The sequence below is a fragment of the Pantherophis guttatus genome, chromosome 1, assembly GCF_059756535.1.
Source record: "Pantherophis guttatus breed Tessera chromosome 1, ASM5975653v1, whole genome shotgun sequence".
NCBI lineage: Eukaryota > Metazoa > Chordata > Lepidosauria > Squamata > Colubridae > Pantherophis > Pantherophis guttatus.
In genome coordinates, this window is record NC_142063.1 from 127535742 (window position 1) to 127563237 (window position 27496).

Genomic DNA, 27496 nt, shown 5'->3' on the forward strand with positions numbered 1-27496 from the left:
TTTGCATTGTAAAGTATTTATTATAAAATTACAATTGTATTGTTCACAACATTAAAAAATTACAAAAGACTACCATTTCTATCAAATTCTATTACAGGAATATGGATTAAAAATCCAATTGTATATCAATAATAAACATGTTACTTGAAGCATAACAATTTTATAAACTGGCCTACCATATACATGCTTCAAATCTTTCCTACCAAATTAAATGAAATCATTATGATTATTTATCATAATCAATAGAGATGAAATCACCATCAGTAAGTGCAGTGAAAGATACAAACTAGATATCCTATTTATACTATTATTATATACATCACAAAAATTATCCCAACATAAGCACATGGCTTCTGCTGCAGCCTTAATATACATGCAGAAGAAAAATTAATAAATATATGAAGAATATCCCAGACTATACTACAGGAGGAAAATCCTCCTAACAGAATCCCATAAATAATTCACTAAAGTACACTTCAAAAGACAAAATTCAACAATTTCAAAAAGTACAAATCAAACAAACTTAATTTCTGATGATTGAGAAACTAATATTGAATTTGCGATATGGTCAAAGTAAAATGTATTTTAATAAAGCAACACTGCAGCTTAATCCAGATTTTAAAGATTGTCTCTACAAGAATTGAAAAGTAAGGCAAATTTGTCTTGAAATCAAGTCATTTTAACAGCCATCTGGTAAATGGAAACAGTACAAAGGTATTAGATAAGAATACTTAACACTCAATAAATTCTCATTTGGGATACATTAACCTTGCGTGCAGTTATATGCGTATATTTGGGTCTGGTAATCACCACCGATTTTTTTTCCTTCAAGGAAGCATGCATCATATAGACAATTAACCTAATTAACTCTTCCTTCACAAATACAATGTGCCTAACCCTCCACAAAGTATTATGTGCATAGAGCCTTGGTTGCCATTTACATTAATGAGCACAGTGCCCATGCACAGCACTAATGTGACTTAAGAATTAATATTGCATTAATTGATCAACTAAGCAAGAGCAGAGCAGTTCAACCTTCTCCAGCTACTCTGGGACAGCAGCGCTCAGCAGTCCAACCACAATTCTTCCAGAGGAGATTTAATTGAAAAAGTCTTGTTTACTGCATTGTTGTATCTTAAGTAAATAGTATTGAAGGCACTGATAAGCTGTTTTTGCCTTAGCTCACTAAGTAAGTCGTTCAGGCCTAATAGCAAGTCTGTAATGAAAACCAATGGTACATAATTTAATACATTTTCCTCCTTAGTGATGTTCTTCAACAACCTAGCAGTTGTCATTGCTGTGGCATGAGAAACTTCAAGTTAAAAAGGAGTGCAGTGTTTAAATGTACAGCACAGAATGCATGGATTTAAGGGCTGGCTATAGGTTAAACGCAGAACTCATGCAAAGGTCTGCAAATATTTTTTGATACAAGAGAAAAATTAATATCTCCTTCCTCCAGATGCTTTCCCCCTCCACATAGGTACCCGTAACTCTTCTGCTTCAAGGGGGAAAATGCTTGAAGGTTACTCCAAGTAGCAAAATAACCTACAGTACAGCATGGATCTCAACTATGGTTTGTGGCCCCTGGCAGGTTCAGGAATTTCTTAGAAGGGAGTCCCACTTTTTAAAAATAAAATAAAATATGGAAGTCTAACTCAGACTTTTGAGTATTACCGTGTTTCCCCGAAAATAAGACCCTGTCTTATATTTTTTGAACCCCAAAATAAGTGCTTGGCCTTATTTTCGGGGAGATCTTATTTTGGGGCGCATGGAGCAAGATGGGGTTCCTCTTGCTGTCTTACCTGATTTCCAGCTCTGCATTTAAATATTTTTGGGGAGGGCTTATTTTCGGGGGAGGCTTATTTTAGTGAATGCGCTCAAAAACCTGATTGGACTTATTATCAGGGGATGTCTTATTTTCGGGGAAACAGGGTATTAACACAAAATTGAAATAATCAATTCCACTAATTCATTTAGGGGGTCATGGTATCCCAATTTGTAACCACTGGCATACACGGTAAATGTTAACAACTCTACTACACCATTCCTATTCTAGCAGCTGCCTTCAGAGAGTGGTTTCCTTACACACATATTTAATACTATTGCACATACTGTATCTGCTTGGAACGTATTTTGGAAGTGTGATGAAATCTTGAGCAGGAAGTTTTATAATAAAACAAGGTTCCTTTGCTGCTTTTTGAACAGCCTTAGTAACAACTCAAATTTATACAATACCACAGCTGGCAGCATTTATTCATTAATTACTGGAACACATGGAACCAATGTATAGGAACTTCAAATATCAGCTTCTAAATAACTGGTCCTAGAAATCCATTCTCCAATCTTAAAGAGATTTTATTTTTTTTCTACGTCCTAGTCTGGCTTCTACCAAGCTTTGGTAGTGAAAAAGTCATTCTAAGCAGACCCAACGGGTAGACTAATTTCCTCTAATCACAAATTAGATGCCTCTCCCTTTTTCCTATCCATCTCTTTATGGCAAAATCCATCTGAAGAGCCTGAACAGTAGTCTATCAGAAGGAAAAATGAATCTAAATGTAAGTTAACTAAGTGCTTGATATCTTTCTCTCCCAGAAGAAACTTTCCACAGCAGTGCCCTAAGGTAATAAGTTTGGTTAGGTGGAAGTAAATAATGCAGAGCAGGAATATAAAATATATAATTCACATTAAAATGACATTGAAAATAATTCCGAATTTTAGGTTAAGGCAGACAAACACAATTTCTATCTTTTTTGTTTTAGAATTATGCCCAGATCAATGCTGTTTATGAAGGTAGGTACTTACTAGAATTACCTTGAGGTAAAATGGGTGGCAATAAATTTTACAAATAAATATATTGTGGAAACTACAAAGCCAGTCACCTTCCAAATGGCATATTTTTATGGCCATTACAATATGCCATTCAGGTGTTCTAGAAGAGCCTCTTTGATGTCACATTTAAAGGGCAAGCACAATCTATATGGGTCATTCAGATACATAGTTCCTTATGCCCTGATTATATTGGTTAGGTAAAGTTCTGAAATAGAGGCTCATTAGTCTAAACTGGTAACATAAAAGCAATACTTTACACAAAAATGGATTTGCTTTTCACAATGGCTGTGGGTAAAAAGCATGTAATTAACAGACATTTACTCTTCTAAAAGAGTTTTCCATATACATTAATAGTCAACATGTTTTTTACCAGTAGCTGGGATCAAATGACCTTCAGGATTGGTCTTTTCATCCGGGAATACACAATAGAAGGCATATTGAAGAATGTTAGTAAGAATCAGATGGGGTGGTGTATAAAAACTCAAAGGTGCATAAAACAAATAGAATTAAGAGTTTGAAATCCAGTGCTTCAGGCACAATTCTTAGACCAAAATTATTTTAGACGAACATGATTCTGCAAAAACTTTACAGAAACCTTAAGTCAGACATGGCTACTTCTTCACCATTTCAAAAATTTGTTCTACATTTATTAGAAGTTCAAAAGGCGGGCATTAAAATGTTTCTGAACTGGTTTTGTTTCCCAACGATGGATATGTTTCTTTTCTCCATCAAGAGCTTCAGAAATAATAAATTTGGACTGGAAAAGTGAACAATTGAATTTGGGTTATGTTTCACCCAACTGCTACAAAAAATATAATCTTATTAAATTCTAGAACCAAAAGTGTTTATTTTCCTTTTTATTATAGGGTGGACAGCTCACAGCCAACCTCCACTGTGGTTTTCAGAATCCAAAATACCCTAAAAAAACTACATGTGCCCATCTTTTATTTAAAAGGATTCCTATTCCACCAAAATGGAAGAGAAATCAGTAAAATCCTATCCTTTGTTCAGTGGTATTATTCACTGTATAAGTCATCTCCCTTATGGCTCTTAGTTGCAAAGCAAACAAATACAGAATAGCTCTCAACAATAAAGAAATTACCATTCTCTGCTTTAAACTACCAGGGCAATTTTCAAGCCGCTTACAAAATATCCTTATTGAGCCTATGCAAGCGAAGATATGACAGTAGGAATAGCAGAAGCATAGCAGCTTAAAGAAAGGACTGTTAAGGATGAAATAAAATCAATCACATCAATACAATGTGTGTGCTGCCATATAAAAGTAGGTAAATCTGTTTAGGGGACAGAACTAACCCATCAGAAATAAAACATTGACCTGTTGTCTTGGATCCAACTTGGAAGAACTATGGAATATGTGGAAACATTGATGCGCAGTGCTTCTCTGTAGTTCAACAGCTATGTCAATTTCCAAACTCCCAGAGTGTAAGGATTGGAAAGATAATCCTGGAGATTATTTAGTCCAATCTTGGTCTGATGCAGAAATCCATCAAGCGGCAGCAATGCAATTCAGGGGCAGATGTAACTATTTTCATGAGCTGCAGAGTTGTACAGTCTGCATTCTGGTGTGCTGAGATTTTTCCCAAATCAAACCTAAAACACTACATACACCTGTATCCCACAACTGCTGCCCCATATCATGCAAAGCAGCCTTAAGAACAGCAACGGGGATTTAGAGTTATTTATGCCATGGGAAGTACTTGACCAGCAGCTACAGCTAACAGTATTCCATGTCCTTTTTTTCCTGCTAAATAGATTGTATGAGCTGAAAGGAGAGGTTATGCAATATTTGCTAGGTTCCTAAAGCCCTTATAAAGTGGGCTAACAGAGAAAAGCATTTTCATGATTTAGATGGACTCAAATTTTATTGAATTGTCTTATGTCCAAGTTGGCAAGAATATACCATTCTAAACAGAAGCCATGGTTTTCGTAAGATAACCTGAGTTTATGCACAATCACAAGGATAAAACTGAACCAGAGGCTGGTAGAATCTTTTTTTCCAGTTATAAATATAAAACCGCTAAGTGTGCTGAATTTGTAATTCAATCCCCTGAATCAGTGGATGCGGCTGCTTTGTTAATGGCCAGCTATCAAAAATTCCAAGAAAACACATGCTATATTTTAATGATCCTGCCAGACATGGGGATGACAATGGTACCCTTTTCAGTGTAGAACTGATGTGCTAAGATGGTAACATGCAAAGGGAAGGAATAGAATGATTGTTGCTGCAGGCTTAGAATGATTCAGATGGCACAACTTGCTCTCAACAAGCCACCATATTCCCAAAGGAAAGGTGTCTCATCAGCACACCGAATGGATAACTGAGAAATGAGCTAAGTGCTGTTCTTCTTCCAACATTCACACAAATGTATGCTTATGTTTGCTGTATAAATTTGGCTATGAACCATTTAATACAAGCCACTACTTGATACAAAATTGTTACAGACAAACCATTAAGGAAAACTCTTTAACACGTTGCACTATGTATCTGGCTTGGAGGAAATAATGGGACTGACAAAAAAAATTACATATATTTACAGAATGATCAACAAGAATGCCAAAGATTTCTGTAAGGCATTCCCGGCATCCCCCATGGTAGAACGAAGTAAAAAGTGACAGTGAGATACAAAGTAAGTTACTGCGATGGAGTAAAGAAGGATATGCTTCCTAAACTGTAAATTAATGTACATAAATTTAGTACTAGGGAAAATGAGCAATACCAGCATCATTTTTAGCAATAATAAAACTTATCCCCTTACCATGATGGCATCTAATTAAAAATATAAATGACAATTTGTGTTTTCTTCAAGACTATCAAAGCAGTTATTTAATAAAAAGTATTCAAAGATTCAATAATTTTCCATATAAAACGTCAATTTTCCAAATGAGTTAGCTTTGAAACACATTAAACTTTCATGCAATAGCTTGAATCCCAAAATTAATGGAGCCTTAAAATGTTTTGAATTTTACATGAACAAAGAAAAGTATCTTCAATTTCTCTAAATGCTTATTTTTCTAAAAGTATCAACATTTTCTTAACAGATTGCAACTGGATGAATTTGGACAGCAATTTTAAAGCTGTATCAAAAGTGTTTTTTTGTCAATATCAATCACGAATTACTTAAAGCTACTAGTGTAGTAGTTAGGAATACAAAGGGAAGAAAGGAGGAAAATGTATCACTAAAAAGTAATTTACTTTTTCTATTTTTCACTGTTTTTTTTAATGTAGCAGTCTTTTTTTATTGTTTTCCTATCTTTGTATATTTTCTTTGTATTTATTCTCTTTGTACTTCAACAATTAAATACAGATTATAAAAACAAATTAGCTATGATGTGTGCATTTCAATAAAACAGGGTTTTGGTGGAGAGAAGCATTCAAGAATAGCAAGAGAACATCCAAGTTTGAGGTATTAAGATTACGTTGCATGTTTAAAACACTCATTCACTCTTGTGCAACAATGCAGTATTTTAAGGCCCAACTACATAAAAAAAATCAGTTGTGCAGATTATGCAACTGGTTACAGCTATTATCATGGTAACACTGTCTCTTTGTTTAGGCTTGTTGGATATGAATATGATCTTCTCTAAGATCAGGATCAGCAATCTTTAGGAAGCTGATGGCAGTTTAGGCAAATGTTTAAAAGCATTCCAGATAAGTTACGGTGCAATGTCAGACATGCAAAGTTTGAAATAATTCTAATCCTAATCCAAGTTTACTTATCTATGATTTTAATTATCAAGCATGTAATGGTAGTTTTTAATCAACAGATTATAGAGTCACTTAAAAAAATAAAAACAGGTTCTACTATAATAAGACATGCTGAAAATGCAATTTCATAGGGTAATGATTTTACCCAAAATTACTACTGTTGATAACTTTAGTAATATTTGAGCAGTTGATCAAGTATTTATTTTGAGTTTCTCAAAATACTACTATTCTGTATTATTTATAACTTGGATTGAGTGTTCATATTTGGGTAGGTTCCTGTTTGCACACATATTTGGGCACAACTCTAAATAGAAGTTGGAATTATTCACATTTCTTGTGTTCTTCAGTAACAGAAAGTACTTTTCTTCTCTGATGTAACATGTGAAAATACAGCTGAGGGAAGCCTGAAAAACAACAGAATTGGGTAATTAAAAGTCAGGAGTTTTCTCTGTGCACATTTTGATTAGTTTCCTATATTCAAAGACTCACAAAAAGATATTGGTATCTCAAAGCATGCATTCTTTCAATATATCAGGGTAAAACACTACTCAGGAAATACTAATTGGCTAGACAGTTTTTCTTTGGACACCTTTCATTTCAATAGTCAATTTACTGTATTTTTTTCCTCTATGGCACACTATATGCTTAAAGTACAAGCAATACTTAGTCCTAGTATACCCTGCAGAAGTTCTTTAATTAATAAAACAAGTCAAAGCAAAAAGAAAATGATAGCTACTAGCTTCAACATTCAGAAGTTAAACTGTCCTTCTTTCCTCTACTTTCTTTTCTTTCTATTATTCACTTTTCTTTGGCCACTGTAAATCTGACCTTCTTTCAAACAAATCAGTATCTCACAGAACAATTATCTCATTCTTGATGTAACAGCTGCAGAAAGTTTTTGTTCAAATAGTTTCTGGTTCTTCCCATGAAAAAGCCCTGCTTTGATAAGATTTATGCTTCAATTACAGCACAATAGAATAAAAATGCTGGCTGTCTAATATCGTATCTTCTTCTTTTATGCCTTTGAGACAAGTTCTGACTCCTGGGGGGGTGCCTTGGAAAAATTTTCAGAGATGGTATCTTCTAGTAGTAGCAAAATGAAATTTGCAAGTTTTGTTGTTCAATCAGTGCACCGATTACTATTTTCTAGTGCTAGGAAAACAGATGACAATGGGCTCGTCCACCTGACCCTGATTCTGAGATGGACTGCTTACTGTTTACTAAGGGCACATCTTCATAGAGCAGGTCCCACCTTGCTGCCAGCTGCTTCTGAAGAAGAATGAAGCGGAATCGAGTGATCCCGCAGAAAAGTGATGTTCGGCTAGGAACAAGAACGTGGGGCTATCCTTGAGGAGCATTTGGAAGCTACAATTCATTCAAAATACAGTAGTGCAGACAGTTTTGGAGGATTCTAGGGTGGCACATGTTACGCTACTCTTAAGTGAGCTGCACCAGCTATTGATCTGTCCCTAGGTGCAATTCAAACGGTTACTACCTTTAAAGGTAGGCGGGCCTCGCCTAAATCTTCTCCCTTTTAAATGTAAATTTTAAATTTTTAATGTATTTTAAAATTAGGGGTATTTTAAATTACGGGTATTAATTCAGCCAAATTTATTTAATTCATTTTTATTCGATTTTAAATTTTGTATATTTATGTGTTTTATTTCATGGCTGTACACCGCCCTGAGTCCTTCGGGAGTAGGGCGGTATAGAAATTCGATAAATAAATAAATAAATAAATAAAGCAGTGGTGAAATGTAAGATTTGTTACTACCGGTTCTGTGGGCATGGCTTGGTGTGTGTGTGTGGGGGGGGGGGGTAATGTGACTGGATCGGCGTGGCCAACTTTTTTTTTTTTTACTTTTACATGCATTTTTTCTACAACCTCTTCGGCCAAAGAGGTTGTAGAAAAAATGCTTTTCAAAGGCTCTGACGATCCCAGCTGAGCCACACGATCATCAGAGGCTTTTTTTTAAAACTTTTAAAAGCATTTGTAGAAAAAATGCTTTTAAAAGTAAAAAAAAAAGCCTCTGATGATCGTGTGGCTCAGCTGGGATTGTCAGAGCCTTTTAAAAGCATTTTTATTTGATATTTATTCTATCATGCCAGGAAGGCCATGAGGGAAGGAGGGAGGGAGATATTCTTGATGTCATCCAGAAATAGGTAATAAAAAACTCCTGCTGGACAGCACTGCCTTACTCACCCTTGAGGCATGAGGTAAAAATAATGCTGTGGGGGGCATCAGTTTTGAAAATGAGATGCTTTCCCGGCTTTTCAATGATGGACGGGAAAAACATAAATGGGGCTGTGAGGAAGAGCCCAATGTAAAATCTGTGTATCCCAGCTAATGTGGAAAGTTGCCAGAACAAAATGCAGGAAAGAGAGGTTTAGTGAAGAGTTTTGTATATTTAACAGATGTGTAGATTTTCCATGCAGGGCTGACAGTTCTGAGCTTTAGCAGATGATCATCATAACAACTGTTGCAAAAAAAACCCTTCATAGATACAGGAACTGTACATTTACGTTCACTGTGGTAATCTTAAACATACCCATACAGGTTGGTGTAATGGTTAAGGGGCAGAACTAGGTTGTGGATTACTAGTTGATTTTCAGCCAGAGAACCTTAATAGATGACTGGGGTGTATTTTCCACACAAAATTCAATTATGGGACAACTCCTGGAAGTCAGGTCTGAAAATTATCCCGCCAGGTTTTTTGCAAGATTATTCCAAGAATACCAACACACAAAGTCTTTAACTGCAAAAGATCACAAATATTTTCAAATTGTTTTAGATACATATGAGGCAAGAAAATATGAACTGAGTTTGCACTTACTTGGAATGTAAGCTAGCATAACCAGGATCAGGAATGTGTAGTAGTCAAATGAAAAATTATATTTGTTAGGTAAACTAATAGAAAATAAAGCAGATCGCTTGACAAAGGGCAGAGCAGCATACATTGTGAGCATTTCTCCAGTAACTCCCATTGGATATAGTATGATGAATAAAGTATACCTACAAAACCAAAACAAATATTCACATAGAGATAAAAGCCAGAGAGGCAATTCTAGATATACTTATTGAAATTTCAATGATTTAAAGATACCCACATTTCATAACCAAATTAATATAAAATTTATTATAACTGATTAGTTATACCTTGTTTGAGGATAAAATATTCAAAGTTAAATTTAATAAACTGCGAATTTCTCATTTCTAGGAACTCACGGTATAATCCAATACACATTTACTTGGATAAAGTTTCATTAAAAACACTGAGAACCTCTAGACACAAAAACAGAATTGCTTCATAAGAATAGATTGTTGCTTCAGTAGGATTCTGCAAAGGATTTCCTGAACATTTCCTTAATCAAAAATAGCAAGACAGTTGAAAGAGGGGACAAACAAAGAAAAGGGGGAGAGAGAGAAGTATGAAGACAAATTAAAGAGCCATTTGACAGGTTAAAAATAAATGAAAGGAAAAGGAGTCCAATATATAGAAAAGAAAAACTGGTGGCCCTTGAGACAGTTAACTCTTCTGCAAATAAGTAAGGAATACTTTTAAATAGAAACAGCTTATAAACTACAGCACACTAACTGGCTATATGCTTATGTGCTATACTAATTGTTACTACAAAACAAAAATGCAATTGTTCATCAACTAGTTCTCTGAATATACGAAAGAAAGAAAATAATACCCCCTCCATGCACAGGTATCATCTAAATTAGGAAGCAATTGATTCCTATAACCAAATACAACTTCTCTTCTCCCTCTAAGCATTCATGCACATGCCTATTAAGCAAAATGGATCTAATTCTATTGACTTTCTTCCTTTCAAGCACAAAAAAACAGTAACACTCCTAATCTCCCTTCTCCTATTTTATAATTAATTGTAAGAAACTGAAAGGGGAGCAAAGGGTCTTTTGCAACCCAATCAAAACGCAACTTCTCCAAGTCATACAGCGCCCAGATGTTCTTAATGATCTTCAAAGTCAGAGCAATTCTAAGGCAGTCAACACATTCCCTATGCAAAAGGCTTTAGATGCAAACCATTTCAACTTCAAAACTCCTTATTTGAAATGCTAAATGGGCTGTTTCAATCTTTTTGGAAATGTTTCAAACTGGACCGGACCTGTTTTGAGTAGAGGTAGTCCTCAAGTTATGATGGCAATTGGGACCTATCTTGCTAAGTGACATGATTATAAAGTGCAACAACACATGACCATGTTACTCAGCAACCGTATTTTTGGCCATCCTGGTTGCCATTGTTAAGGGAGGGCCTCATGTGACCTAGTCTTCTGATTTCCTGCTGGCTTTCCCACTGACTTTACTTGTAGAAAACTAGCAGGGAATGTCAGAAATCACGATCACATTACTGTGGCTCACTGCAATTTTGTAATCACAAACCAGGTACTGAGTGCCCAAATCATAATCATGTGAGCATGGGGATGCTATAATGGCCAGGACTCCAAGAACTGATTGCAAGTCCTTGTTCAGCACTGTGGCAAGTTTAAATGGTTGTTGAGTGAGTGGTTGCAGTCTGAGGATCACCTACAGAAGATGCTCTGCTTCTGAGCTTGAAACATTACATTATAAAATATTTAGATAATTCAAACATTTCACATCTGAAACAGTATTTCCATGCTCAAAATAGATGCTTCAAATCCAAATGCTTTTCATTAAACTCTTTCCTTACATCATCATCATCATCATCATATTATTATTATTATTATTATGACTTCTATACCGCTTCATAGTGCTTTACAGCACTCTCTAAGTGGTTTACAAAGTTAGCATATAGCATATTGCATTAGCATTAGCATATTGCCCCCAACAATCTGGGTCCTCATTTTACCCACCTCGGAAGGATGGAAGGCTGAGTCAACCTTGAGCCGGTGAGATTTGATCTGCTGATCTGCTGAACTATCAGTCAGCTGAAGTAGCTGCAGTACTGTACTCTAACCACTGCGCCACCTCGGCTCACATAAAGTGCCTAGTCTCTGTTTGTTTCTCTTCTGCTTCATTGAGCTACTGCTTCTAAAACTGATAATTATTTAAGTATTTAATCACCTTACCTGGCCCACTTGATAAAATAAGGAAGGTGGTTTAGTAAACTAAATGTGTAGAAAGAGTAACGGACGATCTCTGTGATCGTCCAGGCGACCACAAAAAGAAGGATGCTATCTTCACTTTGCACCTATAAAAGATAAATGCAGTTGTTGAAAGTGGAAAATAAAGTAAATATATAATCTAAAATATCAAGCCATGCTTATATTCTTTCACCCCAAGCAGGTGAATCATACCATACAAATCAGGCAACATGAGGCTTCGGGATAGCCATCCTTCCACTGATTTCAAGCTTTGCACATATAATCACACTAATTCATTCTTCATTATTGTTTAAAAGCCATCTCAATTCTCCCTCCAGAACAGGCTACAGGAAAGTGGTAGTTTTAAAATGATTTTTGCCTCCCCCATCAGTAAACATTGAAATGGAGTCTTTTAGAAAATTAAAAATGTTGCACACATGAATCTTCATTTTTAAAGTATCAACTTCTGATTTGTGTTATTACTCTAAAATGAAATCATTAAAAGACAGCAAATGCAGCAGAAAGAAGGAGTCTATGTAATGCATTGTTGTAAAGAATTCTGGGTGACTTCAGAGGGGTGACTTCAACACAGCTCCTAGCTCTACCAGTCAAAAGATACTGGATGGCTATTCTGTCTTTGCTTAACATATTTTCTATAATTAGAAAAGAAAGAAATTGGGTGAATAAAAGGAGGGTTCAAGTAGAAAACATTCTTAAGAATCCCTGTAAAACTTTGAATTAGAGGCAATTGAATAATAAAAGCTTCATCTGGAAACTATTTCTGTCATATTATAGAAAAGGATAAAGATTAGGAGAAAATTACATATTTGGACCAGAGGTCAGTAACATCTGTTATCTTTTGGGAATTGCTGCACATTTGGATGCAATGGTTCAGGTGTACAAAAAAAATGCATCACTTCACAAATGCATGATTCACTCAACTATAGTGATTCGCTTAACAACCATGGCAAAATTAAGAACATGGGGGCAGAATCTCAGACAGGAGGAAAGTTCAAAAGTAATATCATAAAGTATTACAATTACTTCATAGAAAGAGTGGTGGAAGCTTGAAACCAACTTCCAGCAGAGGTAGTTGGTCAATCACTAGTAACCGAGTTAAAACATGCTCGCAATAAACATATGTCCATCATCGGGCAAAAATTAAAAATAAATTAAACATTAAAAATAATAATTAATTTAAAATAATAATTAATTAAAAAGGAAACAAAAAACTCAAAGGGCAGACTTGATAAGGCTGCTAGGTCTTTTTCTGCCGTCAGTTTTCTATGTTTCTAAAAAAAAGGTTGCAAAATGAGGCATGACTCACTTAACAACTGCCTTGCTTAGCAATTGAAATTCTGGTCCTGTTTGTTGTAGGACTACCTGTACTGAAACTCTCCTGCAGGGAAGGAAGGGAGGGCGGTAACCTTAATCCTGTTCTTCGTTGTTGTGTCTGGGACATACATATGAGGAATCAGCCAGCTAATCTATCAGAAAGAAGGGGACAGCTAAAATAATAACTGGAGAAAAAATGTGAGCCTTGCCAATCCCACCTTGTTGAAATTGAAGACTCAATTGATACTGCCAAATTAATTAGGAAGGCTGAAACTAGCAGACTGACAGATCTTGAATAAAAGAATGCTCCCCTCAAAAAAGCTGCTAAAATGACCAAAACCTATGTTATATAGAGTGAAGTCTCTTGAACTGTTTGAATGTTCAATATTTCTACATAAACATGACCTAAAACATGAATATTGAAAATTCAAATAGGTTCATAAACTTTTAAGCACCGCGGTAAGTGGCCTCGAACTTTCATAGTCACTTAACGGAGATCAAAGAAAGGATTAAGAGCTGCCATCACTCTTCTTAAAAAACACTGAAATGAAACTGAAGTACCTTGCTTTGTGCTAACATAGGAAATGAACAAATGTGGGATTCTTTTAGAAAGGATATGTTTCTGCTGAAGCAAAATGCAACAGACTTCCTAGTGTCAAGGGCATTGGAAGGAGAGCTGTAGATCTATGAAAAAAACCAGTTATTCATGTAGATGAAATCCTGACATGCAAAAAGGAAAGAACTGGTCATTTAGTCCATATTAAAAAAAAATAATTAAAATTAGAGTTGTATGAACTGAAGGAACAAGGTTCACTGGTACTATATGTCATTCCAACATGGAGAGAAGGCAAAGTACAAGCAAGCTTGCAAGTTTATTATGTCTCAATAAAGTATCATTCTAGTCTTCCTGTTCTACCTCGTAGGGTTGACATCAATTTTGTAGACCTGATTATATTTTACTTCAGGAGCCTGCCTGTGTTTCTTCTCCTATGATCTTGTTTCCCAGGAATTTAGGGAATGTTTTAGCCCTCTTTGTTTATGTATAGAGCCGAGGTAGCGCAGTGGTTAGAGTAGCACTGCAGGCTACTTCAGCTGACTGCTAGCTGCAGTTCGGCAGTTCAAATCTCACCAGCTCAAGGTTGACTCAGCCTTCCATCCTTTCGAGGTCACTAAAATGAGGATCCAGATTGTTGGGGGAAATATGCTGACTTTGTAAATCACTTAGCGAGGGCTGTAAAAGCACTATGAAGCGGTATATAAATCTAAGTGCTATTCCTATTGCTAATTGTTGTCTATTTCACTCAACGTTCCCTCATTGACTCTCCAACAGAAACATGTTTATTCTAGGAGCTTGGGCAGCTCTCCCTCTGAAATAGATTCAATACAGAAGATATTTGGGAAATAGAATTTACAGTTGGTTATCTCACCAAAGCATTCTGATAGTACAGAATAAGAGGAATGGAGGAAAGAATTGAGGGAGGAACTTTTATCACTTACTACCAATAAAATTGGGTTGAAGAGGAGTGTTCTAAGGTAAAAACTGGTTGATGCAGACAAAACACCACTATATAGACTCTACCAGGGCAGAGGAGATGGATGGGATAGTTCTCTCTATAAAAGAATAGAGAGACATCACTCAAACGACATCACCCAAGTAACCATGTGATAATGTTTGAATAAAGAACAATGCTTTACGATTGGTTTCTGTGCTAGAAAACAGTCAGTGATTCTACTTTTCAAAAGAATAACTCTGCCAAAAGTAATCAATACTTTATATCAATGACATTGCTGTTAACAATACAAAAGGAAACTTCAGTTTAAGGAGACACCTGCATTTTCAGAAACAATATGTAAATTAACAAATTACAGGTTCTAATTTCCTGCAGTATTAAATACATCAATTGTAGTGTCATTGTATTAACTCTGCATGGTGCAGAGAAGAGACTGATATCCCTCACGTTGCTAGTAATTACTGAAAAAGCTTTTATTTGCACTTAAATCTTCCCTCTGTGCTATTATTTTTTTAAAAAAAAAACTTCATACAAGACTGCAGACAGTACCTTTCATATGGTATTAGACTCCCATTTTAAGTATTTTGTTAAAAGATACTTATGTCACCTACTGCCACCTACTGGGCATATGATGATCACTGTTTTACATTCCACTCTTCCAATGATAAGAGTAATGAACTAAACAATGGCTACTCGAGATCGGCTAATGACTGGAAAACCATTTTCAGCATCATTCAAAACTAATAGAGTATTGGAGATATTATAAATAATTAATGCTGGTACACTAACAAATAATTCATAGCTTAAAATGAAACACAGCTATCCCTCCATCCACCACCAATAGCTGGTTTTATTTCTCTCCAATGTCAGGTACACAAATATTCTTCCTTTCAAAAATAGTCCTCAGTAAGGAATTCGTTCTTTACTGCTGCACAAATAAAGAAAAACAATAAATCTATCAAAATTTAAACATATTTGTTTATTTTACTTATTTCTATTCTGCCTCGATAAAAAAAAAAAAAACTTGGTGGCTTACACAAACCAGTTAAAACATCCATAGCACAAAGTTCTCAGTAAGAACAATAAAACAATACCCACCAAATATAAGAATGAAAATAATAAAAATAGTAGTTTCCAATTGTGTGATAAAATCAGGGGAAGGATCTCTAAAACAATTCTGTCTTTAGTAGCTTTCAAAATGTCAACTGGGAGGGGGTTAGCCTAATCTCTACTGGGAAGCTGTTCCACAATGTTGGTGCTGTCGAAGAAAGGCAGTGTCCTCCCATTCTCAAAAATATATCTCTTTTTATCTGATCAGTCCTGCCAGTACTGGTTGGAGTAGATGATCATATATTGGGTACTAAGTAGTAAAGGGCTTTATAGGTTAAAACTAGCAATTTAAATTGTACCTGGAAAACTATTGGCCAAACTTGTCTTATTTGCTGATAATATTGGAAGACAGGAAGTATACAGCCTGCTTGTTTTGGACCAACTTTGGGCCAACTTAAAAGTAGTTTTTAAAGGCCCAAGAGTCCATTATACTAATCCAATCCAACTGGATGGTGATAATAAGCTCTATTAGGTGCTCCTGCTACAGGTAGGATCACAAATGGTACACTAGCTAATCTCCAGAAATTCTCAAGTCATGAACTTGCTCTCTCCAATAGGTTGTGCTCGCTCATCAAGAAACAATTCTGATGGTGACAGAGAACCTTAATGCAGCAACACCAACTCTGATTTACCAGGATTCAACTTCAGTCTATTCTCTCCAGGGGTGAACTCTAAAATTTGTTACTACCGGTTCTGTGGGCGTGGCTTGTTGGTGGGGAGGTAATGTGACTGGGTGGGCGTGGCCATTTTTTTAAAAGCATTTTTTCTACAACCTTAAGAGGTTGCAGAAAAAAATGCTTTTAGACGCCTTTGATGATCAGGCAAGTCAGCTGGGATCGCCAGAGGCTTTTAAAGGCATTATTTTCCCCACAACCTCTTCGGCTGAAGAGGTTGCAGAAAAAAATGCTTTTAGAAGTTTCTGACGATCAGGCAAGTTAGTTGGGATCGCCAGAGGCTTTTAAAGGCATTTTTTTCCTACAACCTCTTCGGCTGAAGGGGTTGCAGAAAAAATGCTTTGAAAAGCCTCTGACGATCCCAGCTGAGCTGCGCGATCATCAGAGCCTTTTCTTTTTTACTTTTAAAAGCATTTTTTTTTTTGGCCGAAGAGGTTGTAGAAAAAATGCTTTTAAAAGTAAAAAAAACAGCCTCTGATGATCGCTCGGCTCATCTGGGCATGGGGGGGGGCACAGGGATTTTTGTTACTGGTTCTCTGAACCACCCGCTGCCATTGCTACCGGATCAGGCAATCCGATCCGAACTAGGAGCATTTCACCCCTGATTCTCTCTCATCCCAGATTCCCACAGCCTACAGGAACTGGTAAGTAATATTAACAGTATCTTTTTCTCAGTTGATCCTAAGCTCCAAACCATCAGATGATCTCTCCCAGCAGCTTCATGTGGATGTTAAATAGCAAGGGGGAGAGAAATGACCTTAGAGCATCTACATATGAAAGGCCACTCAGCCAACCTCTCCTCCCCCACCATCACAGGATGGAACCGTTCACTGAGGAAGAAAAACAACCATTACAAACAACTATCCCAAATATTTGCAGACAGTCCAATAAGATATGATGATTGATGGTATTAAAAACTGCTGCTGGTTGCAATAAATCAGGAGGGATAGATTATCCCCATCCAAGACCTGACAATGCTCTTCTAAGAGTGGCCAATGTTGCCTCAATACTGAACCTGGAATTAATACCCTGAATGAAAAAGTTCAGGAGATCTTGTTCATCAAGAGAGTTGCGAACTTGTTCTACTACCATCAGCTCAATATCTCCCACAAAAAAGTCTCATCAATAGTTCCATATTATTATTAGAGACAATAATCTTAGCATTGCAAATGGTCAACATGCGTAGCTATGACTGGAAGTTTTGTTCAATAACATCTGAAAAGGAAATTCACTTGCTTTTTGAGTCTTTTAGCAATACCAAGTTATATATATATTTTGCTAAGCAGGTTAGTTGTCAAGGTATGGATTAAACTAGATTAAATTGGTGAAATCTCTATACTCAGTTTTAAAAATCGTAAGATCTACTGGGTTCATTCTGCCACATGAATTATAAATGTTCCATCAAAATAATACGCAGAAAACTAATGACATATCAGTGTTCTGAATAAGAGCTTTACAGTATTGGACACTAAGCTTTTTCCCACCAACTAAAGATTATGAGAATAATGTAAAGATATTAAAGTTAAGCAATGCCTGACACATCAAAAAAACAAAATATAATCAAGCCTGATTAACTACTAGTTTGCAATACCCTTGAATGCTGGCACACTGTCTTCAATCTGACATGACAAAGTTTTGGCTTTAATTCACATTTGCTTGCCATACTGATTTATCTTCCCTAATGAAAAGTAAGAAAGCAGGACTTAAATTAAAGATTTGGCAGGTTTTTTTTTTCTTGAATTCAACTTTTGAAAGAGGGGGGAAAAGACAGGACAAGTTAACAATGTTATCATCTTAGTAGAACAAGCACATTCTTCAGGCATCACTGGACTCATGCAATTAATATTAGGCACTAAACATCAGAAAGCATCCAAGAAAACATTAGAAGAACAATCTGCTATCATATATTTGATACCAAAACAAATAATTCCTTCATTAGACTGGCAAATGAATTAAGATAGCTTTATTTTGTTTGAGAGAAAGCTATATTCAAGAGAAATCTGAACAAAATTATTAAGTCTCTCTCACCAAGTCTTGAAAAAGACATGAAAGATTTATGCAAGAGATCAAACACATGCATCTTACAACATCCTCAATAGTTGAACTTGTTCAAAGAACTCAGGTATGTAGACAGCCTTTCAAAAAAAATGTACAATGCTTTCGTAACAGTGCAAGTAACTATTTTTTCAAAGAAAATAATACATCCTTTCAACTAGCCTGGGCTGCTTAGATAATCAATAAAATTACACTTTATTACAGCTACAATTTTAATTTTGGATGTTTGTGTTCTACAATCCAGTTCTTACTATGCTATAGTTAAGAGATTGGAATTATTTCTAACCATGTTTACGTTGGTTGAGTTGCCCCTAGATGTGCGTATGATCTCCGACCTGCGCACCTTTCGCCGCACCCTGAAGACCCTCTTGTTTCAACAAGCCGGGCTGGCCTAACATGAATATGAATTTTAATGGGTGTATGTTAGTTTTTTAATTTGTGGGCCAAATTTTTGTATATTTGATTTTAATGGTTTTTAAATTTTGTAGATTTTATGTGTTTTAATATGGCTGTACATCGCCCTGAGTCCTTCGGGAGAAGGACAGTATAGAAATCTAATAAAAGTAAAGTAAAATAAAGTAAAGTTATATTAGTACTACAACTATTCCAATGAAATCTACATTAAAGCTGCTTAAAGGTTTGAAAAACAGATCCTCTCTCAATCTTCCAGCAGACTTGCTAGCAATGCTACCTGGGAACTGTAAACTAAGTTACATTAAAAAATATTTTTTCCCCCTTTATATAGTTTTTTTTTTAATTGGGGACAAAGTCACTTAGAAAGGTAATTGGCCATACAACCTGAATAAATAATAATGATAATTTTGGTTTATGGAAAATTGGATGCAATAAATGAAACCAATGAAGTAAAAAATGAAACTGTTCATGTGAATGTTGATTGTCCTTTCCAAACAATGAGTTGGATAATGACCCCTAGTTCTCTTCAAAGCCTACTGAATCTCACTTCAGATATATACATGTCCAAGGTGCTGAAATATGACGTTAAAATCAACAGTACCAAAAAGGTTATTTGTTTACTGCATGTTACATACACATCTGGTATCAGCAAAAGAGATTATATAGTAATGTCCATAGTGAACAGAGATAGGAGCTTCATGATAAAGGATGAATAAAAGACTTCAATCTCAACTCACCTCTTTTACACTGTGGGCTATGCCCCATGTCAGAAAAACTCTTGACATGATTTGGAAAGCAGTCAAGACAACAGAAGAAGGAACAATCCCTGTGAAGACAATTTAGATTTAATACATTTTTGAGCTCCTAAACTACCCCCCTTAGATAGTAATCTGATTTGAAAAGACAGTGTTATGAAAATTAATTCTAATGTGTTATTATTAAATATTGTTAAATATTCTTTTATTCGTTTCAAATGTTCTCTCATGGCTGAATTTTGGATCAGAGATGAAGACATGCTATAGCTTAACTTCAAAATATGGCAAATTATGATTTTCAAGTAGTTAATTTGCTAAACACATGACTAGTTTCCCTTCTGATTATCAGATGCCAGAGCTAAACAACAGAAGATATTATGTCCCATGTAACATACTTGTATGAGTTCTTAGATGCTGGTGCCAAGCACAGAAAGAAACAATCACCCAGTTAAGACAATTACAATAATAGCATTTTCAATGAATTTTTTTGCTGAATAGCAAACTCTTGTTTATGAAACAGCACTTATCACAGACAGTAAAGGGACAATGTCAAATCTGAATAAATGACTAGTGTATATTCAACTGCCTGTGACAGATGAAGGAAATATATATTTTCCCCCAGTAATTTTATTTTCATGACACCAATGATTCTTTAGGGACTATAATTAAAATCCAAACATTTCCACTGAAATGTCTGAATAGCTCTGGAAGAGGCAATATATGAAAGACTCTTCATGTGTAAAACTCATATCTTTCTATAAATTAATACAGTTTAACACTAGTAAAGTGATATCAGTTCTCACCTGTAAACATTTGTGCATACATAAAGCACTATTTCTAATTCAACTGTATTTCTCTCAATCAACATAATCAAATATTGCTTTAGATTTTGTCACTGAGTTATTAGATACATACATGTAGAAAGTTTGCTTTTGTATAACAAATAATAATAACCATGTTAGGTGTTGGGAGTTCCTGGACATCTAGTGACAAATGGGCTACAGGAGGTGCTATATAAATCTAACAGATACTGGGAGATCCAGTCTCCTCTGCCAGAGCAAGATTTTTTCTCCCACCTGAATGGTATGATTGCCTTACTAGAGACTGGGAAAGTGTTGACCCTGGTTAGGAACGCATCTTCAGTACAGGATAGGGAAAATGCATCGACGGCAGCAATCCCTTTGCTGGAGATCCCAGCAATATTGGTGTCAGCAAGCCCATTTGTTCTGACAGCCTCTATAAGTTCACAGGATCTCTCAACTGTTTTCCGACAGACTCAGATATGCAGCCCCTTGGCCTGAAGCAGAGATCCTTCATGAAGATTCAACCCAGCACAAATCTGAGACTGGCCAAAAGGCTTTTTTGGGGGCGGGGGGGGGGGGGGGGGGCGGGGCGGGGCAGACTACTATCCTATGAGTCTCAGCTATGGACTAAGCAGAGGTTCAGCATGGCTTATTAATGGCCATCCTTCCCTTTGGACAATGCTGGGGACAACTTAATTAAAACCTATTTCTTGCCTGTGACTATCCTGACTTTATTAACTCTTCCTTCTCCTTTGGATTCCCTTTCTGACTGGTCTCCATCCTTGTTTGCCTGTTTGTCCCAGGACAATGATCTCTCCTCAGAGATCCTGCAAAAGGACTTTTTCACCTAACTGCAATAAAGTGTAAGCTTGATTATTTCTAGCCTGGCAGTTGAAATAGCATGTTCATTTGTTTTCTGGCAGCCAGGTCAGCTATTAAAAAAAAAGGGGCTGGGTGGGTGGGAAATCACTGACTTTCCTGTGATGAGGCCAGAAGAACAGAAAAATTGGATCAAATTTTCAACTTGTAAGTAAATTGCTTCAAAATGCTGCATTTTATTTTGGCAAACTTTAATGTTTATACCTAACAGTTGTTCCATAAGCAGTATGAAGCAGAAATAGGCCAATTTTTATTATTAAATAATTAACACCGTAACAAGGGCTATATTCAATTCAATACAAGCAATAAACATAACAGGTTGAAATAACTTCTGTTTGTCTGAACATGTAATTCTTACTTTTGAGAAACCAGTTATAGTTGCATGTTCAAATGCATGTTTAAAACAAAAATAAGAAAAACCAAATGCTGAGAAACTGGATGTATGTCATGCTATATATAGTTGCTATTCCTTTAAATGACTGAGCACAGAATACGAGTAGAATTCCATCCTTGCCTTCCAAAAGAGATATTAAATATTTAATTTAAAAACTTACCTACTGCACAGTGCACGATCTAAAAAAAAAAAAGGTCAGAAATAATTAAGACTTCTCACATTTGTAACATATTTTTCTTTACAACGGTATCATGGTTATGACTAAGAACATTGTTCCTACATAGTATCTCCACCAGTCATTTTTATCATAACATGTATTTCTTATCTGTTCAATAATAATTGTGTGCAACTTTCATCTCACCAATGACTAAATTCCTCATCTACAATGTTGCTGTGCCGAGAAGCCACCTTTTAGAAAACTATGTTATTAGAGGAAGATTGACTTATCTCTTTTAAAAGAGATTCTGGGGTTCTCAAACATTCATTCTTCTTTGGGTATGTTCATGAGACAATGATCATTGTCAGATCAGAACTTCTTCCATGAAATAAAGCAATCTCTCCTCTGTATGCATAATTGGGAAGAGAAGCGAATGACATGTTGGAAGATCTGGCAGTTATGTGAGCTTCTGTTGAGATATCAGAACCACTTTTAAAAAGAATTTAATTTTCTCTGATGAACTTTCTATCAATAGAATATTTCTTCTTTATATTGTGATAAAAAAAGCATGAAGTCACTTATCTGACATTTTTACGAAATATGTCAAAATGCCTAAACTTTAATTTCAAAGGAAAACACATTCACTTGAAAATAGTAATTTTATTATTTGTCAGTCTTTCTTTATTGCACCTGATATCATTATGCTTCCTATTATACTTATGTTTTATCAAATAAAAATGTTTTTTTCATTTGACAGAATAAATCTTGCAAAAAGATGATGTATTTAAAAGGGATAGTAATTAATTCAACATTACAATATAGGAATAAGTCAAAATGCCTAGGGTAGTGATGGTGAACTTTTTGGGCTTGGTGTGACCAAAAAAAAAAAAGGTCACAAAATGCTTATTTTGACTCTGCTGACATCCTAGAGAAAAAAAGGTCTCTTCGGACCTCCTCTTCAGACTGTCCTTTTCTCTCTGGAAATTGCACAATTTTTTGACACCTCAGAGCTGTGTGAGTTCCAGAGGGTTCAAAGGCCTCTCCAGATCCTTTGAAAGTCATGCAGGAGGGTTCTGCTCTTGTGAGGCCTTTGGAGTCTCAGGAAATTGTATGAAAATGAGAATGTGCAATTTTTGGATGTTTCGGACTGCACAAGAGCAAGGCCTTTTGCACAACTTCCGAAGGGTTCCTGAAGCCTGGCATCTCACCAAAAATGATATGGCATGCCACCTCTTGACATACGTTTCATAGATTTCCCATCACTGGCCTAGGTTTGAAGACTTTCCTTGTGATATACCTACCTCAAGCAAAGCTCCAGTCTGGAAGAATTTCAAAGGCTTTTCTATTGAATGATAGAGTTTATGATAGCTACCCGTTGCAAGATATGCTCTGACTAAACCAACTGCTATAACAAGCCACCTAGAAGAAAAAGAGATAGGAAAACACTGATGTTTTTCTTGAAATAGCAATAGCACTTAAACTTATATATTGCTTCATAGTGCTTTACAGCCCTCTCTAAATGGTTTACAGAGTCAGCATATTGCCCCCAACACTCTAGATCCATGCACTATTAAATATTTTAAGAGTAATATAATATACCCTTCTTAAAATAAATGATTCAGCATTATATTCCACCAAGACAGAAATATACTTAACTTGTCTGGTTGCTGAAAAACCTGTGAATTATAATCTAACAGTTACAACTGCAAAGCTAAAAATGAGCTTCTTTTAAATATTTTAAATAGAAGTATTAACTGTATTAACTGAAGATTAGGACTAAAACTGAGTCTAAAGCCATTAGGTTTTGATCAACTGATAAGGATTCACTCACTTCTCTAACACAGAGTTCTCATATGAAGCTTAACAATGTCATGCAATGTTGTATAAAGAGCAGAATTCAATATTAAATGTCTCCAAAGAAACAAAGCACAAGTGCACATCATCGAATAAACTGTATTCTACTACTATCGTACTACTTTACTAGCTACTCTTTACTAGGATCCAATAGATCCAATGAGACTTACCAAGTAATTATATAACCTTCAAAGACTTATTTTCTTAGAAAAAAAGTTGGTGCTATGCATTGTTTGGTGTTGGTGTGATGCATGTCAGCCTTTTTGTAAAAAAAAAAAAAACTGGTAGGACCTGGAAACAAGTCAGTGTCTGCAGACATAACATCAATGGGAACTAGACTAGGAGTTATCTTAGTTTAAAATTACTATGTGAATTATTTAGCAACCTCATAATGAACCAACTTAGTCACACTCATGTTTATTTATAGCAAAGCACATATAGGGGAAATTCAGGAGGCACAATGTTGCGCTGGCTTTAGATTTCTGCACTTTGGAACTTGAATTCTTTAAAAAGATACGGTTTTAAAGGTATAAGGCTTCTGCCCTGAGCAGGGGCTTGACCAGAAGACCTGTGAGATCCCTTCCAGTCTTATGATTCTGTTTCCAAAAGCAGAATGTGTTCAGCTGATGTTTGAGATAACATTGCTAGAGAAATCTATTCTACCCAATTTAAAGTGTCACAAAGTTGTTACTGAAACACATCTTTATCTTTAAGAAACATCCACTAATCCCTGGGAAAGTAGAGAGCTCCAGAAGTTCAGAGACAGTTTTGAAATGGATGAAAATGATCTGCAACTTAACACAGACAAGACAGAAACTGATGATGGGAAAATACGTTTTAGCTAGAGCTGTTCATCCAGTTCTGAATGGAGTTGCACACACTCTAGAAGTTCTAGAATCTAGATCATAATTTGGGATCTTGCAGGAATTACAGGATTGTGGTATCACATGAAAGCTGTGATAATGACTATACTTGTGGAGTAAGGCTCACTAATGTGCTTGCAAACATTTCCCATTTAATACCTTCTGGCCTACACTTATAACCTGTTATATAGTTATAATCTGCCGATGAAGTTTCATATTCTATCTTCTTTTACCTTTTACTTAAATAGACTGAATGGAAAACTGGCACGATGTAAAGTAAAGTAAAGACTTGTAGATTTACCTTTACTACAATTCTTGTATTGGTATTTTTTACAAAATATTTTTTTTACAAAATAGGAGTAATTACAGTTTCAAATTTTGTTTAGAAATATATCCACCTGCCCAGCAAATAAGGCAAAGATAATCAGATAATCAATGCAAGGAAAAACTCTTATGAGAAGCATTGTTCATAATTTTTCTCACTATCATTCTGCTTCTTCAAAAACTCCCACTTATTATTAACACATTTATTTGCTGCCCATCTTGCAGTTCAAAGCAACTCTGAGCAGCTTAGTGACTTAATTTTTATCTTGTGCATTACATGCCTGGATTAGTGGTGCATCAGCATTGAGAAATAGCACCTATTTCTCACCATATGCAAATACATCCAAAGCCAATGATACTTTAGTTGGCAAGCAGTTCTATAATGACAGTGATCACTAAGCAACCTCTTCTCTTGGCTGTTTTCTCTTTCTTTAGATAGCGATAAGGTGATAGTAGAAGACAGTGATATGATCCAAAAATGGTTGCAAATGACGCTGATTATACTGAAAGACAACCTGCTGACATTTAGAATGGACACGCGAGTTCAAAAATCAACCTATACATGCCTCATATTTTCTAAGTATGTTCTTGCCACATGTATGCTCAATCCTGGAACCTTAATGTTGTATGTACTGTTGTAACACAGAAATTTGTCATGCACCTCAAACATATCAGTTTCAAATTATTGCTTTCTTATTATTGGAATCTAATAATCATTTGTACAGTGCAAATTCTATAGGCAAACAAAAAGAACAAACGTATTTTAACAAACGTGGCACATATCTATCTTACATTGTTAAGATAATGGTTTAAGAAAGTGATGATGAAATAGCCCCGATCAATTTAAGGAGCTAAAGAAAAAGTTATTCTGCAGATAATCCAAAACATAATCCAAAACATTGTCATAATTTCTTTGGAAAACGCCAAATGCCTAATGTTAATCAGCACAATACTGTACTTTAGACTTCAAATGCTTTAAAAAAAATAAAACAAAAATAAAAAATCAAGGGCACTACTTATTTCTAGCTGTTACTGTAAAATCCTCCTAATCCCTCTACAATAAAAAAATTGATTGATTGATTGATTGATTGGTTGGTTCGATTTATATGCCGCCCTTCTCCGGAGACTCAGGGTGGCTTACAATGCGTTAAGCAATAGTCTTCATACTTTTGTATATACCTGCTTAGTAGGGCTTTCGGCCCCCGCTAAGAGGTGTTCTTTTTTATACAAAGTCAGCTTATTGCCTCTACAATCCGGGTCCTCATTTTACCTACCTCGAAAGGATGGAAGGCTGAGTCAACCTTTAGCCTGGTGAGATTTGAACTTGCGGTAATTGCAGGCAGCTGGTGCTACTTTTTTTTTTTTTGCTTTAATTTATATGCCGCCCTTCTCCGGAGACTCAGGGCGGTTTACAATGCGCTAAGCAATAGCCTTCATACTTTTGTATATTTATACAAAGTCAGCTTATTGCCCTCACAATCTGGGTCCTCATTTCACGTACCTTTGAAAGGATGGAAGGCTGAGTCAACCCTGAGCCTGGTGAGATTTGAACTGGCAGTAATTGCAAGCAGCAGATGTTAATCTGTTAATAACAGTGCTTTAGTCCACTGTACTACAGGCTCTTCTTAATACTTAATAGCACTTTAGTCTGCTGCACCACCAAGGCTCTTCTATTCTATTTTCCCCACCCACCAAAGGTATGTTTTACCTGTGATGTCTCCATCCCTAAGAAATGAATCTGATCCTTCTAATGAGAATTGCTTAAAACTTGCCACAGGTGCAAACTGAGATGACCACAGATTTTCCCAGAGCCTAAAGTGAGCGCTTCAGCCTCCATAATCGCCTCCCAGCACAAAGTGTACACGCCAAGCCTTGAACATTATTACCCCATTAAATGCACACATTATGATGCATGACATAGAAAAGCTCTTTTTGGGAAGCAAACGCTCGCATATTAATTACACAACGGCCCCCGACTACAAAATAAAAATATTTCTTATTAAATCACCAAGCTGGCGTCCTCGGTAAGGATCCCAAAGAGAAGAGGCGCCTGCTTATGTGCATCTCCAACCTTTGCCCGGGTAAAGGCAAAGAAAGGCAGGTTCAAAGGAGCAAAGGCCATTGCGCCCAGGAGAGGGAAGGGAGAGAAGTCAGAGGGCCGCCGGGTTCCCCCGAGAAGAAGCGGCCCAACACACGCCCTCCTTCCGCGCCCCGAAACCAAGCTCACCCACCCGCCAAGAGTGCGCCGGCGCTCGCTCACCCGGCTGTCATGACCACATTATAAAGGACTAGATAGGCCGTCGCTAAGGCGCCGGGGCCTCTCCGCCGCCGGCCGCCGGGCTGCTGAACCTGCGGGCTCCTGCTCCCGGAGCCGCTCTCTGGCCGGCGGCCGGTCCCGCTGCAGCTGCCGGAGGTCGCCATAGCGCCGCTTCAACTGCTTCCCCTGTGCCGGGAGAGGAGCGAGGTCAGGCGCGCGAGGCGGAGCTTGAGCAAGGCGGCCGCCCAGGAGTGTCTCGCCTCCCGCGGCGTCACGAGGGCTCGCCCGGGGAGGTAGGCAGAGGGAGGAGGAGGAGGCCGCCTGGTCGGAGAGGAAGAGCAGCCGCTGGGGCTGCTTAGCTGTGGCCGGAGACTGAGCGGCCGCATCGGGAGCCTGCACGAAAAGCGCCGCGTACCTAAGCAGCCGACCGCAGCAGCGCTGTAAATCCTCGCCGTGCTTTTTGCCT

General features: G+C 36.6%; 1 protein-coding gene across 1 annotated transcript; it reads right to left on the reverse strand.

Annotated features, from left to right (window-relative positions):
* HACD2 (3-hydroxyacyl-CoA dehydratase 2) lies at positions 1 to 27472 on the reverse strand. Its single transcript, XM_034422952.3, has 7 exons — positions 27034 to 27472; positions 23034 to 23151; positions 21736 to 21754; positions 19482 to 19570; positions 11631 to 11752; positions 9391 to 9569; positions 1 to 6960 (listed from the first exon to the last, which is right to left on the reverse strand). The coding sequence occupies exons 1-7, from the start codon at positions 27192 to 27194 to the stop codon at positions 6878 to 6880; spliced, it is 771 nt and encodes a 256-aa protein (XP_034278843.2). The 5' UTR covers positions 27195 to 27472; the 3' UTR covers positions 1 to 6877.
* Between the last annotated feature and the right edge of the window lie 24 nt (positions 27473 to 27496).